General features: G+C 35.1%; 1 protein-coding gene across 8 annotated transcripts in view; it reads right to left on the bottom strand.

Moving 5' to 3' along the window:
* ORC4 (origin recognition complex subunit 4) overlaps nt 1-17,010 on the bottom strand; it is an 85,576-nt gene that overhangs the window by 34,567 nt on the left and 33,999 nt on the right. For 5 of the 8 annotated variants that reach the window (XM_059394334.1, XM_059394335.1, XM_059394336.1 and 2 more), the window contains 4 exons: nt 15,738-15,821; nt 7,193-7,266; nt 4,366-4,442; nt 3,343-3,433 (listed from right to left, as the gene is read on the bottom strand). In XM_059394334.1, coding sequence (XP_059250317.1) covers nt 3,343-3,433; nt 4,366-4,442; nt 7,193-7,249 — 225 coding nt within the window. In that variant the 5' untranslated portion in view covers nt 7,250-7,266; nt 15,738-15,821. Of the gene's footprint in view, nt 1-3,342; nt 3,434-4,365; nt 4,443-7,192; nt 7,267-12,060; nt 12,117-15,737; nt 15,822-17,010 lie in introns of those variants that run through there. The other 3 variants (XM_059394339.1, XM_059394342.1, XM_059394340.1) reach the window with 3 other exon arrangements.

Genomic DNA, 17,010 nt, shown 5'->3' with positions numbered 1-17,010 from the left:
CCAACTTCTCTGTTGTAATGCCATTTTGTTTCAAAAGGCATAGTTTAGGATGGAATAATAGGTCTGAATGTACTGTTTTCCTAGATTTCATTTTCTCAGATTATCACCATGAGCTTCTTGAAGAATTAAAGTACTACTTAAAAGTGTTTTTCAAATATTTGTACGAAGATGTATTTTCCAAAGATAATAAAACAATGAAGACTGAATAAAAATTATCCTATAGTGAAAAAAGATCTAAACTTATATTAAGGGAGTTTACAGAGTATCAGTTTTTATAATCCAAGCTTAGATATTGGTCTGAAATTTTCATACTGCTAAGATAAAGAAATTCTGTAAGTGTCTAGATAAGGAAAAATCACACACACACAAACAAACTCAAAACAAGTTAGCTGTCACGGCTATCAGTGACATTCACTAAGTATTTCTGACTTCTAGTCACCTAGGCGGAATATACTTCTTCACTCTCTTGAAACTAGGTGTAACTATATGACATTTGGCCAGTGAACTGTGAGGAGAGGTGCTCTGTTATCATCTCTGAGGAGGAGCTCTAAAAAGAGTATGTGTCCATGATTCATCATGTTGCCTTTTCCTACATCAACACTTGCTGCTTCACCCTGTACTTTTATGTTTTGGAGGTGGCTACTTTCCTTAAACCTCATGAACCAACTACTTGTAGCTTCAAATTTTTCTTCTGTGGCTTCCTCCCCTCTCAGCCTTCACAGAATTCAACAGAATTAGGGCCTTCCTCCGGATTAGGCTTTGCTATAAGGGAATGTGTAGGCCACTACAACTTTCTCCATATCAGCAGTAAGGCTGTTTCATTTTCTTATTGGTGGATTCACTGGAAGAGCACTTTGAATTTCCTTCAAGGACTTTTCCTCTACACTCACAGGTTAGCTGCTTGGTGTTAGAGGCCCAGCTTTTGGCTTACCTTGGTTTTTGACCTGTCTTCCTCACTAAACTCAATCATTTCTAGCTTTTGATTTAAAGTGAGAGATGTGTGAATTTTCCTTTCGCTTGAACACCTAGGAACCATTATAGAGTTATTAATAGGTCTAAAGTCAGTATTGTTGTAACTCAGGGAACAGGTAGGCCTGAGCGGGGGGCGGGGGGGAAGATGGGGGAGTGGCCAGAGAGTGGAACAGTCAGAACCAATACATTTATCCATTAAGTTTGTCATCTTATACAGGCATGGCTCCTGGCACCCCAAAACAATTACAGCAGTAACATTAAAGATCACTGATCACAGATCACCATGACAAATATAATAATGAAAATGTTTGAAATACTGTGAGAATTATAAAAATGTGACATAGAGACAAAATGAGAAATGCTGTTGGAAAAATGATGCCTGCATACTTGCTCAATAAAGGGTTGCCAAAAGCCTTTTAATTTGTAAAAAATGCAATTATCTGCAAAGTGCAACAAAGCAAAGCAAAATGAAGTATGCTAGTACAAACCAACACAAGTATTTTTTTTCCTCTTCCTTTTCTGGACTACAGACAAATGTTTCTTTTCACTGATGCACAATAATTATGTGGATGAATGTACTAGCATTTATTAACCAGTACTCTACTGATGGGCATTTATGTTGTTTCTCATCTTTCACTATTAACAAATGGTGTTGTAGTGAGTAACTGTATATACATCATTTCACAAGTTAAATTCCTAGAAATACTGCTGGTGAGTCAAAGGGCATATGACTTTGGCCTAGTTAGATACTGTCTCTTATTCCAGTTATGTCAATTTATATTACCAGCAGGACACATGTCTATTTCTTTATAAGTTCACAATTTTAGTGTTATCAATTTTACAGGTCTGTCAACCTGGTAGACAAAACTGCTAATGTTTTTGGTTAATTTACTTAATTATAAGTAAAACTGAACACTTTTAAGTACAAGACAGATCTGTATTTAATTTTATGTGACCTTTCTATGCATCTCCTTTGCATAGTGTTTCTACTATTTAATAGTATTATTGTTAGAAATTTAAAATATTCTAATAGCTCAAAGGCATATCAGTCACATGGTTTTCCTTTCAAAACCATCCGAACAGTACTGAGGTCAAACACAAAAGAAAATCATACTAAGGAACTCAAGAATAAAGAAATATAGGCGCCTGGGTGGCGTAGTCATTAAGCATCTACCTTCAGCTCAGATCATGACCCCAGGGTCCTGGGATCAAGCCCAACATGGGGCTCCCTGCTCAGTAGGAAGGAAGTCTGCTTCTCCCTCTCCCATTCCCCCTACTTGTGTTCCCTCTCTTCCTCTCTCTAAAACCTTTAAAAAAAAAAAAAAAAAAGAGAGAGAGAGAAATAGTGGTTGTATAAAATGACTGAGCAGAAGACTGAATCAAATTAAATATAGTCAAAACTAAAAAATTACTGTAAATAATACAATTAATGTAAAATATTCTTCAAAAATTAAAAAAGAAATTACCTAGATTTATATCCCCACTAGAAATGGGCAATTCAATAAAATTGTAAAGTCCTTATTTCCTCACCTTACCTAATATACAGTCAACATTCATCGCTTTAAAAACAATCTTACTTCTAATTTATGTAACTTTACTTAATACGTAATTTTACTTCTACATGTAATTAAAAAAAGTATGTTAGTGAGAAATCTAAATTCATTGCATGGAGTATAGCAGAAAAGAGCTGTTATATAGCCCAACTACTGAAAATTAATAGTACATATATTCAATGTAACAGTCATAATTTATCTCATATATTGAATAAAGAATGTGAAAAGAGAAAATGAGGAGAAAAATCAAGAGTATCTTTTTGCGGTAGCTAAGAAAATAAAGAGGGAAAGTAGAAAAGAATTCTAGAAGATGTGACTGTACATATGAAAATTACTTGAGTTAGGGTTAAACAATAAACAATAAAACAGCAGGGGAAAAAAGAATGCATGTCATGACAAGTTACCTAATTTATAAACAGAAACAATGTCTACCTTGCAGCGTTAGTGTAAAGAAGAAATGATAATACAGATAAAAAGACCAAGATAAGGTGCAAGAACACAGAGAAAAGGCACAAGGAATATGCTCAATAAATGCTAATCTGTTTTTTCTACTGGCAAGCATAAATTCCTCATGGGCAAAAGGCCATGATGAAAAAAGCAGCAACTGAAAATTTGTTACTGTGGTGAAAAACAATATGCTCAACTCAAATATACCACCCTAATTTTTAAGGCTTTGCACGTCTTCTATGATTTAAAGAAAATGAAAAAAGGGAAATTAATGAGATAATGAAAATAATACAAAGTATTTTCAATACTGTCTATAAGAATCATCACATGCCTACACAAACAAGAAAATACCAGAAATCAATAGTTTTACCGTGGTTTTTCCTGATCCTCGGGGTCCAATAATGAGTACAGAATTACTTTCTCCATGGATAGCAGTTCTTTTTAGCAGCTCAATTAAGTGTCTGGAATGACATATATAAGTCAAAATTTAAAAAGGAAGCTGGAGGGGTGCCTGGGTGGGTTAAAGCCTCTGCCTTTGGCTCAGGTCATGATCCTAGGGTCCTGGGATTGAGCCCCATGTCCGGGCTCTTTGCTCAGCAGGGAGCCTGCTTCCCTTCCTCTCTCTCTGCCTGCCTCTCTGCCTACTTATGATCTCTGTCAAATAAATAATTAAAATCTTAAAAAATAATAAAATAAAAAATAAAAAGGAAGCTAGAATAATATGCTAGGTAATACTATTTAAAAGCTGAATTTGAATATGCACAGAAAACCACTGAAGAGAGGGTAGGTCAATATGGATTCTCTGGAAACCTCAAGAGAAAACCAAGTAAGTTTGAAATGTCTTAGCTTTATGATGTCATGAGACAAGGGACAACAGCGGCATATCTTGGGAGCTTTCATTCCACAACAGGCTGTGGAGTATCAGAGTACAGAATTTTCTCCATATACCAGCTGACAGAAGCAACACAAGATTGAAAGGTAAGGCACATTCTCATTATGACAACAGTTATATCTGCTCTTCCTTTATAATATTTATTGTTTCTATAAAAGAAAAAGAAATTTTTTATCTCTATAAAAATGTTTGTTAGCCGTAGTCAAGATAAAATCTGTGCGGATAATTTTTTTTTTTTTTTTAAGATTTTATTTATTTATTTGAGAGAGAAACAGTGAGAGAGAGCATGAGCAAGGAGAAGGTCAGAGAGCGAAGCAGACTCCCCATGGAGCTGGGAGCCTGATGCGGGACTCGATCCCAGGACTCCGGGATCATGACCTGAGCCGAAGGCAGTCGTCCAACCAACTGAGCCACCCAGGCGTCCCTGTGCGGATAATTTTTATAAAACCTAATGGCATCTTTAAGTAAGTTCATAGTGGACAAAAGGACAGCTAAACTTACTTGTATTGTACTTGTACTCCAAATAAGTTACTATGTGGGCTCTGATGACAAAATCTTTCCCGTAAAATTCCTTGTACCTGATAAAAAGAAAGTGAATAAATATAAATAAAAATGTTACACATGAAATAAAAATGAATGAGAATATACATTTACAGCAGTCAGAATTAGGTATTAATGAGTCTATTCAACCCTCCCTAAATAACTTGTCTTCACGAGTTCTGGTACTACTTTCATGAGTTGTAAAACTAACGGTTCTTTCAACCTAACTCAAGTCCCGGAGGAAGGAGGAGAATTTACTTGTGAGGTTCAACAGAAATAATTAATTGCATTAGCCACGTCAGCAATTTGAGGGTTGTTTTACATTGCATGTGAATAAATGAACACTTCACTTTATATGGTACATATCAGCCAAGGAAAAAAGACAGGAGAGAATGTAATAATGTAATCTCACCTAATAATGCTCATGAACCACACCTCAATCTCTAGAGACCAAACAAATCTAAACTGGCTTAGCCCAAGCCCTATCTACCTGCACCTAACATAAAAGTCAGGATTCTGAGAAAACAAAAGTTTAAAAGTTCATATAGTTACTGAGGACCTACTAGAAGCAGAGTAAGATACTCCTAAAAAAGTATGATCCATGCCTAAAGAAATAGTGCAAATAAATTGGAAAGAAATGACACACTGAAAAAAAGTTGTAATTTAGCATATAAGGAATTGCTCAACTACATGGAAGAAATTAGATTCATCTGTATCTATAAAATGAGGAATCACTGGGACGAATTAAGAAAAAAAATTTTTTTTTAAATAGGTGATTCTTTTTTTTTTTTTAAAGATTTTATTTACTTATTGGACAGACAGAGGTCACAAGTAGACAGAGAGGCAGGCAGAGACAGAGAGGAAGAAGCAGGCTCCCTGCTGAGCAGAGAGCCTGATGTGGGCTTGATCCCAGGACCCTGAGATCATGATTGAGCCGAAGGCAGAGGCTTAACCCACTGAGCCACCCAGGTGCCCCAAGAAAAAAAATTCTTATTAATTTTGAGTTTGCCTTAGAATAAAGGGCTTAAACTGAGTTGTAAAATATTATGTCAGATAATCTAGCGCATTTTTAAAAAAGACAGACCATTAAAGGCATTTCCTTTTCTGCATCTGCTGCTAATACAGAAACCTTTCAAAGACAAAAACCTTAGGAAGCTATTTGAGATTTGGTCCCACCAATGGAAACAAGAAGCTTCCAAGATAATTTGCTTTTCTCAGACTGACAGCATGGGACTGATTCTTCATGTACCAAAAAGGTAGAATCTGAGTTCTGTTTATACGTAACAGAGGCTAAGCAAAGCAAATTATTCAGAGAAAATTATTCAAAGCAAATTATTATTTAAGAAGGGGAAAGAATTAAGAGGAGTGATGCCAGAAGAACCAATTACGTGGATCTTAAAGTTAGCCTTTCCTAAATCTTAATTTTTTCATTTATAAAATAGAGACAGTAATAGTTTTCAGGCAGGCCTGTTCTCAAGATTAAATAAGGTAGTCGTCTTTAACATAACTTAAGTATTTGTACAGGTAATAGCTAATACATATAAAACACTTAAATGAGCATATATAATCATAATACTAATTATATGGTGTATTTCTCTACCTAGATAAGATCATTAGAAATCAAAATATAAATCTCTATCCTTTTCTTTTTCAAACTTCAACTTGTCTATCAGAGGCAACAACTATGTATAAAATCTAAGGGATAAAGTGAAGTGAAGCTGTAGTGAACAGTGAACGGTTCAAAAATCTCAAAGTGATCTGAGATGAAGGTTAAACACATATATATGTATACAGAAATTAAGCTGTATGTGGAAGATACTTACTTTACTAGGATATGTAAATCATACTTAAGCTAAATTTCTTTCATGAAATGGAGTTAAACCTTTTCCTTCCAGAAAGAAAAAAAAAGTAAGGGAGGAAGGGATGCCAATAACATACATTTAGTTTTGATTAAAAAAAACTATAGTTCTGGTCAAGCCAGATAAATAGAAATACCAGGACAAAGTTATTACACCCATTCCCTACCTTAAGACACAGACACATAGATATAGGCTCAGCACTTTGAATACTGTATGCACTCAAGATAATATTAAATGTTCGTGATAAAAACACTCAACATACTAGGAAAAAAGGGCAACACACCCTCACCCCAATAAAGGACATCTATAAAAACCTCTATCTAACATCACTTCAATGGTAAAAGACTGAATGTGTTTCCCCCAAATCAAAAACAAAACAAGAATGTCTGCTTTTCAGTTGTTACTCAATATTGTACTGAAAGTTCCAGCCAGGGCAATTAGAAAATTAAAACAAAAATAATAAAGTCACCATAATGAGAAGAAAGTTAAACTATGTTTGCCGATGACATGATCTTATATAAAAAAATAAAAACTATGAGAACTAGTAAGTCTGGTCAGGTTGTAGGATACAGATTAATATATAAAAATCAATTGCATTTAGATATGCTAGCAATGAACAAATAAAAAAGTTAAAACAATTCCATTTATAACACAATAATCACAAGAAATAAAATAGGAATAAATTTAACAGAAGTAGTAGAAAACTCTGAAGTAAACTGAAATTAGGACACATTTGGGAAGACAGGAGTGAAGTTGGGATTCCAACTGTCTAAAGCCTTAAAAAGCATGAAAGTAGTGTAGAGTCTCTCCTTGAAAATGTAAAGTGTTTCATAAGTGTTAAGGAAAGAATTCAAATTAAGAAGATAATTATTTCTCTGATCAGTTTTGATTGATAATAGACTTTGAGGTTAATGAAAATATATACTAACCTGTGAAAGGTACTCTGCATGTACTAAGTTGTTACTCTTAGATTTGCGACTGCTCATTTTAACAAACTGAAATCCTTAAAAAAAAAAAGCATGAATATAAAAACATTACAGGCTTGAAGAGATTAAGAATTTAGTATTACAGAATCAAAATAAACACAACTTTTAAAACATGAAAATTCCAATTTCTCCAACTTCAAAAACTCACCTCAATCTCTTTTGGTAATCATTCACAATATACATAAATCAAACTGTTATGCTGTATGTAAATTATTTCTCAGTAAAACTGAAAAAAATCTGAACAGTTCTCTAAGTTTGGCTTATTTGACATTCCATACCACATGGTATATGGCTCTTACAGACAACTAACTTCTTTCTACCTTTCGCTTCAATTTACTATTCCCTCCCTTAACTATTTTTCTTTCCTTAAAACTATATGCTTCCTTTATACGGAATGTTTCCCTCTCCATCCATCCCACAGGATCATAACCTTCCAGAAAGCCTTGGCTTTCCTGCTCTACTCATCGTACATACACTGTCTTTAATTGGTAGGTAAAATGCCTCTTCCATGAACTTCTATAATTGCTTTATTTCTCTTCATCCATAATCAAATTATATTAAAAAGACTGTCCACTTAACTACCAATATCCCCAAACCATTAAAATTCTGAGTATTTTAGCACAATATCCAAAACAAAATTGGCAATTATGATGTGAATGGAAAATATATATACTAATAAAATAAAGAAAAATTTGTAAGTCTTTATGGCAATATAGCCACAGATAAATACATTTCGCTAAAAGATCTAATTTTCTTTTCTTTTTTCTGTTTTTTTTTTTTTTTAAGATTTTATTTATTTATTTGACAGAAATAGACAGCACAAGTAGGCATAGTAGCAGGCATAGAGAGAGGGAGAAGCAGGCCCACCCCTGAGCACGGATGCAGGGCTGGATCCCTGGATCTTGGGATCATGACCTGAGTGAAGGCAGCCACTTAACCGACTGAGCCACCCAGGCACCCCAAGATCTAATTGTCTTAGCACTGATTTCCAATAGCAATCTTTACTAGTCGGGTAATAAGAACTTAAGCACTGTTTGCTTATATACCAGGAACTGTTACACGTACTTTGTATTTAACTCATTTAATAACTCATTAACTCACATTTATTAATTTTACATACTGACAATTAGATGCCAACCATTGGAATGCTGTTTTATTCTTCTCTGGAAATGCTAACAGGATAGCATCTGAGCAAGGCTTTGACAGATTGAGAGCAAGCATATCTGTCTCCCCCTAACTGTATAAGCCATGTAGCCAGGGCCCAAAGTCCAAAGGACTTCTGGTTCCAAGATCCGAAATTGGAACTTAAGAACAGAGTATTCAACTGGTTTATTCTTTAAGAATATTTTTTCTTAGGAGAAAAGCAGTCTTCTCAGCTGTCTTTGGGCACCTTCTAGGAGCCTAATGTCTATGCAAGCAACTTTAAGAATCTTTATATTAACCATTTTTTAATTTATTATTTTTTTATTATTTCTCCCCTTAAATAAAAGTTGCATGGGGGGGGACCCATTTAACAACATGAAATGATATCCTCACTGTGGCTTAAAATACCCTAACTGTGAAAAAAGGTCTATGCTTGCTACCAACACATTAAAAATGATTAGTAATATATTCTCCTTTCTGGAATTAGAGTAGTATATTTCATCTTTTATTTGCTGCCTACAATTAAGGCATGGGGTTTAAGAGGAATATTTCAAATAATATTAAAATTACTAGTCAATATCTACACTTCTACTTCTAACATAATTCTGCCATGATTGGAATAGTCTCCCTACTTACTTCAAACTTGAAATTACCAGAGGCATTTTAGCATGTCTGAAAAAGCTGGCAATATAGACTCTACATCTTTAACTGAATATATGAAAAGGTTTTCGTTTTTTAAATTAAACCAGAAAAAAGTAAAAGCAAAGGAAGTGAAGATAAAGACACCAAAATTTTTCTAGAAAGTTTTAGTTTTTTAGAAAGTCACAAGTGATGAAATTAAAAAAAAAAAAAATTCAAATCAGGACTGTAAAAAGCCCAGGAAAAAAAAAAACCTGTACATCAAGTTTAAGATAAATGCAAATTCTTAAAGAGTAAGGAAAAGCACAACTAGAGAAATAAGACTGATGGTACTACTATATTTAAGAGCTTTGTTATCAGTAGGGCCCAGATTTGGGTTCTTGTTCTACGGAGTCACCTTCACTTTCCTAAGCTCCAGTTTTCTTCTCTGCAAAATCTGAGATAAAACTATTAACTAATTCATGGGTATTGTGGGGGTTAAATTAAGTGATTTACCTGATATGCAATGCTGTCAAATCCCACGCACAGCAATACCCTTTATCATTTTACATTGGAGAGAAGAACCAAGAGGAGGATGGGGAAGTGGAGATAGCAAAAGCACAGATTCTTGTAAACAAGTAATTTCTTTGACAGTACTTCTTTGACAATGCAATAAATACCAAGTGTGAATTCAACTGAAGAACTTCAGAATTATGAGAGAATACTTCAATGTTATACATTCATTGAGTTCTCATCAATATAAAAAAATAGTTTCAAATATTGGTAATAAAAAGAAATGATGGGTGGATCAATCTACAGTTACATGGATCTCAAAGACTCCAAATTACTAATGGTAAGAAGCCATTCAACACCTGGAAGAGATGATGATTGCTTGGCAACATACCCCGAGTTTCTGATTTAATAGGTTTAAGGTAGCAATTGACAATTTGCATTTCTGATAAATTCCCAGATGATGCTCCTACTGCCAGTCCCAGAACCATACTACACCAGCTACTGAGAAAATTGTCAATTACTTTTCATTCCACACCAAACCTCATAAAACTGTTAAGATACCACAGAAGATAAAGAAATCCATTGGTATAGATACCATCTCTTCAATCCAAGCTAAACCTAAAGGTAAACAGTATCTAAGGATTATACTGAGGTAAACAGTATGTAAGGATCACCAAAACAGGAGAATTTGGCACAAAAAAGATACCATGAAGCCAAAGGACTTTCATTATGGTAAATAAAATAAGCTAAAAGGCTACCTATTAGAAAACATCATAGAGTGTTAGCCACAAGCGGAATTAAAAAGTCAGAAAAGTTTTTCTTTCTCCAGTTACATAAAAGTAATAAAGGTTTTGTCCTATCATCTGATAATTCGGAGAGCCTTCAGAGGATAGTCATATAAACTCCTTAAACGGGGCGTCTATGTGGATTAGTTGTTTAACTGTCTGCCTTCGGCTCAGGTCATGATCCGGGAGTCCTGGGATGGAGCCTCATATGGGGCTCCCTGCTCAGTGAGGAGCTGCTTCTCCTCTCTCTGCTGCTCCCCCTGCTTGTGTTCTTTCACCCTCTCTAAGAAATAAATAAAATTGTTTTAAAAAAACTCTAAAAAACTTGTAAAACAAAAGAGTGAAATAAAGAAAGAAACACTAGCCTGGATGTTTTATAGTTATATGTCATCCCCTGATCAAAAAACAACAACAACAACAACAACAACAATCTTCTTTCCTGCAAAGAATTATTAAATTGTTTTGATATATGTGTTTTAACAGCACAGAAAACAATGTTTATATGAACAGATTTTGATTCATCAATATTTCTTGGGAATAATTAAAATCCCTAGACTTAAAAAAAAAATTAAGCAAAAGCAAAAATTAGTACCTAAAATAGTTACCTAAAATAGATAACTTTAGAAAATAGTTATCTCAAAGTGGTGTCAAATCACATGAAAGGTGCCTAATATAAAAAGAACAAAAAAGGGACGCCTGGGTGGCTCAGTTGGTTAAGCAGCTGCCTTCGGCTCAGGTCATGATCCCAGAGTCCTGGGATGGAGTCCCACATCGGGCTCCTTGCTCAGCAGGGAGCCTGCTTCTCCCTCTGCCTCTGCCTACCATTCTGTCTGCCTGTGCTCGCTCTCTCCCACTCTCTCTCTGATAAATAAATAAAATCTTTAAAAAAAAAAAAAATCCTTAAAAAAAAAAAAAAAAGGAACAAAAAAGATGTGCTTGATTCAGAAGATGAGGACAAACATTTGCTCTGTTAAAGCCAGCTAACTAATGGTGCTAACTGAAGATTAGTCTCCCAATTCCAATCATAAGATGAAAAAAGCACTAATGGCATGGCATTGTTGGACAAGCTGTGTCAGTTACTGTGATGCCAAGTGGGTGGTCGGTGGCAAAGAACAAATAATATTTAGAAAGACATGAGCAAAATGGATGAACTCACATTAAAAAAAATAATAATTAAATCCCAGGCCAACAGACCTGAATTTAAAGGTACAGAAATTCTTTCTGCTATAAATTATTACTCTAATATGAAAAGTTGGAAAAAAACTGGATTTGTGTCATAAAACATGCCTATAGAGTTCCTGGTAAATGACAAAAGAGTTCTTTTTATAAAACCTGAATAAGGTGCCCCTTAAAAAATTTTTTTAAGTAAAAAAACAAAATGCACAGGCTTGGGTGGCTCAGTTGATTAAGTGTCTCCCTGGGACTTTAAAAATCAGCTGGCTCCGGGCACCTGGGTGGCTCAGTGGGTTAAAGCCTCTGCCTTCAGCTTGGGTCATGGTCCCAAAGTCCTGGGAACAAGCCCCACATTGGGCTCTCTGCTCAGCAGGAAGCCTGCTTCCCCTTCTCTCTCTGCCTGCCTCTCTGCCTACTTGTGATATCTCCCTGTCAAATAAATAAATAAAATCTTTAAATAAAATAAAAAATAAAAAAAATCTAAATGTTAACCATTATTCTCCTAATTACACTGTTAACATTCTTTAGAACTATGCAGTACAGTGGAGTCAAATTTAGGGCAGTTAGATTTCAACTCACCTATGATGAGATTCTGCTGTATAATTTCTTACAACCCACTGCATCCAGTGACATATCTGTAATGTGGTACATCCAATGAAACATGGTAGGCCCAATGAAAGCATTCTTCCTCATAAAGAGTACAAGCTCACAAATCGCTAAACTTTTTATTTTAAAAGGAAAAGGAAAATCTGCCAGCATTGATGAAATTTTGGACACAAGGGTAACATTAAACTATAATTAGAAACACACACAAAGAAACTGTTATTTGCTTTACTCAATGTAAGTTTCCCAAATAACATATTTGCCTGGGAAAATTCTTCTAAAATATTATTTCTGTGTCTTAGTCATAAATCTGTGATCTACAGAATGTTCTCTGATTGACCTGCTGTACTACCAGGTCTCAGGAACCACAGTTCTATACTATTGGCTCAAATGAGTTGCAATACGGTTCTGACTTTTCTGCCTTAGGTCATTCTGCTGAGTTACAAGACACACATAAAGTTAGATACATATATAGGGTGGGAAGATTCTCACTACATCAATTCTAGAGAACTTCCAAATTGTAAAGCAGAAAGGTACTGGCCATTGAAAATTTGTTTCTGTGTGGCAAAAGACTAAAATGACAGGAATTATAGATATATGGCACATGAAGCTGCCTGCTCATACATTTTCAATGAATTCTACAACTCACATTCTTATAATTGAAGAAGAAATGTTAAAAGGGAAATACTAAAATATATTCATTGACCACTACTTAGCATACTTATATTTGGAATTTCAGGCTTCTTAAGAAGATGTTAACCAAAGCAGGATAACTAAGTGAATGAATTTAAGACACAATCGTGTACCTTCAGTTTTCACTTACCAAACGAGGTGGCTTATTTATCACAATAATCACCCATTTGTATGCTTTCTAAAAACTACATGTTGATTAATTCCTAAATTTTATGAAGTAAGTCCTTTACTGCTCCTGAGATTTCAACCACTTACAGCTCCTGTTTTCTCATAGTGACTTCCTAACACCAAACCTCACTCAGAACCACTATCTATATTCTTCACTGTCTCTACATTATATATTTTATTTTTTAATTTATTTATTTGAGAGAGAGACAGAAAGAGAGAGAGAGAGCAAGCACAGAGGAGAGTGAGAGTGAGAGGCAGAGTCCCTGCTGAGCAGGGAGTCCCACATGGGGCTCAATCCCAGTACCCTGGGATCATGACCTGAGTCAAAGGCAGACCCTTAACCTACTGAGGCACCTAGGTGTGCCTATATCATATATTTTAAATTAACTCTAGCCAACAATAAAAGTGATTATTTAGAAAAACCTCTTAAATTGTAAAAATAAATAAATAAATAAATAACTAGAAAAGAAACAAATGACACTAATAATGTATTTCCAAATAGAGCTCAATATCCAACCAGGTGTCAGGTGTTTCCCAACCCTGGGAATGGTAAACAAAAATCTATCTGGTATGTACAGCCAACTTAACCTCTTCACCTGAGGCTGGTTCTAATCACTGTCTTTCAGACTAACAAAACACCAAATCATCCAGGGACAATCAACATGAATAGACTCCCTGGACAGCCCCTCAAATCAGATTTTTTTTTAATTGAACTATAGTTGGTATATTACATTAGTTCCAAGTGTAAAATATAGTAATATTATATTACATTAGTTCCAAGTATAAAACATAGTGATTTAATAAGTTTATATACTACACTCTGCTCACAAGTGTAGCTACCATCTGTCACCATACACTATTACTATACCACTGACTATACTCTCTACACTATACCTTTCACCTCTGTGACTTACACATTCCACAACTGGAAGCCTATACCTTCTACTCCCCTTCACCCATTTTATCCATCTTCCCACACCCTTCCCCTTGTGGCAACCATCAGTTTTTCTGTATTTCTTGGTCTGTTTCTGTTTGTTGTTGTTGTTTTTATTCATTTATTTTGTTTTGATTCTACATATAAGTGAAACCATTTGGTATTTTTCTTTCTTGGATTTCACTTACTATAAAGCCCTCTAGGTCTATATATGTTGTGGCAAATAACAAGATCTTGTTCTTTTTAGTGGCTGAGTAATATTCCATTTTATATATCTATATACACACACATATAATGTATATGTATATATTATATACACACACACTTGTATAATGTATAGTGGTATGTGTGTATATAGATGTACGTATATACCACTAACCTGAACAAAAGTCAGGTACTGTTTTAAGTCTAGACAATTGACAAAGTATCTCTCAGCTTGCTGATTAGCAACAGGAGACAACATCTACATTATAAGATAAAACCTGATTTTGAATATCACTGTCCTAAAGAATCTAGAATTATCAAATCTTACAAAGGCAGAGATTATGACACTGGCTTTGGGTTTTTTGTTTGTTTAAGATTTTTACTTATTTATTTGTGAGAGAAAGCACTACAGAAACAGAGAGAGCACAGGCAAGCATGACTAGGGGGCCAGAGGGAGAGGGAGAAGCAGGACCCTGGGATCATGACCCGAGCTGAAGGCAGACACTTAACCAAATAAGCCAACCAGGCACCCTGATACTTGCTTTGGATAACCACCCCCTACACCTGAGAATAAACAGCTCAATAAATTATTGAATTAATAATTGTTTTAAAGTAAAAAAACATACGGATTCACCAAAATAATACTGTTGTTTCAAATCATTTGTAAGTCCTTTCATGCCACAAATTTTAGGCACTCAACTTGTCGGCTGTGTCAACTAGATATAAATTTTTTGGTGATATTATATGGTGATAATATCTCATGACTAATTTGGCCCAATAAATAAGACAGCTATACAACAAATATTCCTATTTGGAATATTTTCCAATTTCCATGTGTATATGTGTGAATTTCCATACGTCTATCTGTATGGATGACAATATATGTGTGTGTCTGTGTATACATATAAATGAGTTTATGGCTTCAGTTTCCAGACATTGTTTTTAAAGGAATAGTTTCAGCACATTATACACTAATTGTTACTAGGAATGACATTACAAATAAAAGAGAAGATAAATGCAATCTATAAAAAGATTAAATATTTATTTATATAAAATAAATGTAGAAATGCCTCCTTGTATGATAGTGAGAAAACCAAGGAGCACAAAGCTGATAACAAGGATTCTCAATCAATTCAATTAAACAAATTACTATTTTTTTTTTAAATTTAATTTATTTGAGAGAGAGAGAGCACAAGAGCATGAGCAGGAGATGGGGAGGGTCAAAGGGAGAAGCAGACTCCCTGCTAAGCAAAGAGCCTGATGCGGCACTCGATCCCAGGACTCTAGGATCATGACCTGAGCTGAAGGCAGTCCCTTAACCAACTAAGTCACCCAGATGCCCAACTAAACAAACTATTTAGTGAATCAGTATTCATTACAAGGCCTTGGGAAAATCACTATGGGAAAGATGAATATTAAAGTTGGCCTCTATCATCAAAAGCTTAAAGTCTGGCTGGAAATAAGATATATAAATATAAAAGAAAGGATATACGAAAGAAAGGATATAAATAGAAAAGACAGTAGAAGTATAAAACAAGGGATAAACTCACAGATTTAGTAAAGAAAAGGGCTTTAAAGAACACATAGGCTACTTTTTATAAGAGCAGAAATTAGGTAGAGATTTTTAAAAACCTGCCAAGATCATACAACTTACATATAAGCAGCAGCTGTTGCCTTCAGTGATACCCAATGCAGTGTTCTTTTAGTCTGAAGTGGTGTGAAAAAACACCAAAACACCCTGTAAACACCAAAGGAGCATCAAAATTATTAGTGGACTTCTCTTTAAGGGAATAAAAATACCAGATGAATGCATTCTGAAAGAAAACTGTCAGTATCCCAGATGTTCCAGACTAACAATCCAAATGTGTACCTGTAAAATTTATGTTAATAAACATCTGTATTTTTAAAATAATAAACTTTTTTTTAACATCAGAAAGCAATACATGTTTATAATATGAACTTTGGAAAGTCAGTAAGGAGACGTGTAGAGAAGAATCACTGAGCAAAAGGAAATCAGATAATCCCTGTCCTTGCAATATCTAGTAAAACAAACAAAAAAGAAATGTCCTAGAGGGATTACATAAAGATGGATTATGGAAAGTAGGAAGCATCACGAATCTATATCCACCAGAAAGCAATTGTACAGGACAGAATGTGATATAACTATTTCGGAACTCTAGAGTTTCTTTAAGGTTTGTAATATCCAGAGGAAGGCTTGGAAAGCAAACTGCCATTAATTTTGGTTCTTTTCAGCTCTTTGCTCAGTAGCAGCACCCATCCCCCACTACCATGTCCAATGGGAGGCAGCTATCAACCTGTTACTGGAGGATTTTGCACACAGCTTGTGGTGACAGAATGGGTAAAAGGGATCCTACAGGATCCAAATGTCAAGGATTTGTGCTGATTGTGGCTTCTTATCTCAGAGAAACATTAACAGACAGGTTGCCATTGTTAGTCCATTTCCTTTTTTTTTTTTTAGTTAATTTTTTTTTAAATTTCTTTTCAGCGTAACAGTATTCATTGTTTTCATACCACACCCAGTGCTCCATGCAATACGTGCCCACCCCAATATCCACCACCTGGTTCCCCCAATCTCCCACCCCCCCGCCCCTTCAAAACCCTCAGGTTGTTTTTCAGGGTCCATAGTCTCTCATGGTTCACCTCCCCTTCCAATTTCCCTCAGCTCCCTTCTCCTCTCCATCTCCCCATGTCCTCCATGTTACTTGTTATGCTCCACAAATAAGTGAAACTATATGATAATTGACTCTCTCTGCTTGACTTATTTCGCTCAGCATAATCCCTTCCAGTCCCGTCCATGTTGCTACAAAAGTTGGGTATTCATCCTTTCTGATGGAGGCATAATCCTCCATAGTGTATATGGACCACATCTTCCTTATCCATTCGTCCGTTGAAGGACATCTTGGTTC

This window comes from Mustela nigripes, chromosome 3 (genome assembly GCF_022355385.1).
Source record: "Mustela nigripes isolate SB6536 chromosome 3, MUSNIG.SB6536, whole genome shotgun sequence".
Classification (NCBI taxonomy): domain Eukaryota; kingdom Metazoa; phylum Chordata; class Mammalia; order Carnivora; family Mustelidae; genus Mustela; species Mustela nigripes.
This window is presented reverse-complemented; position numbering and strand designations above follow the sequence as displayed.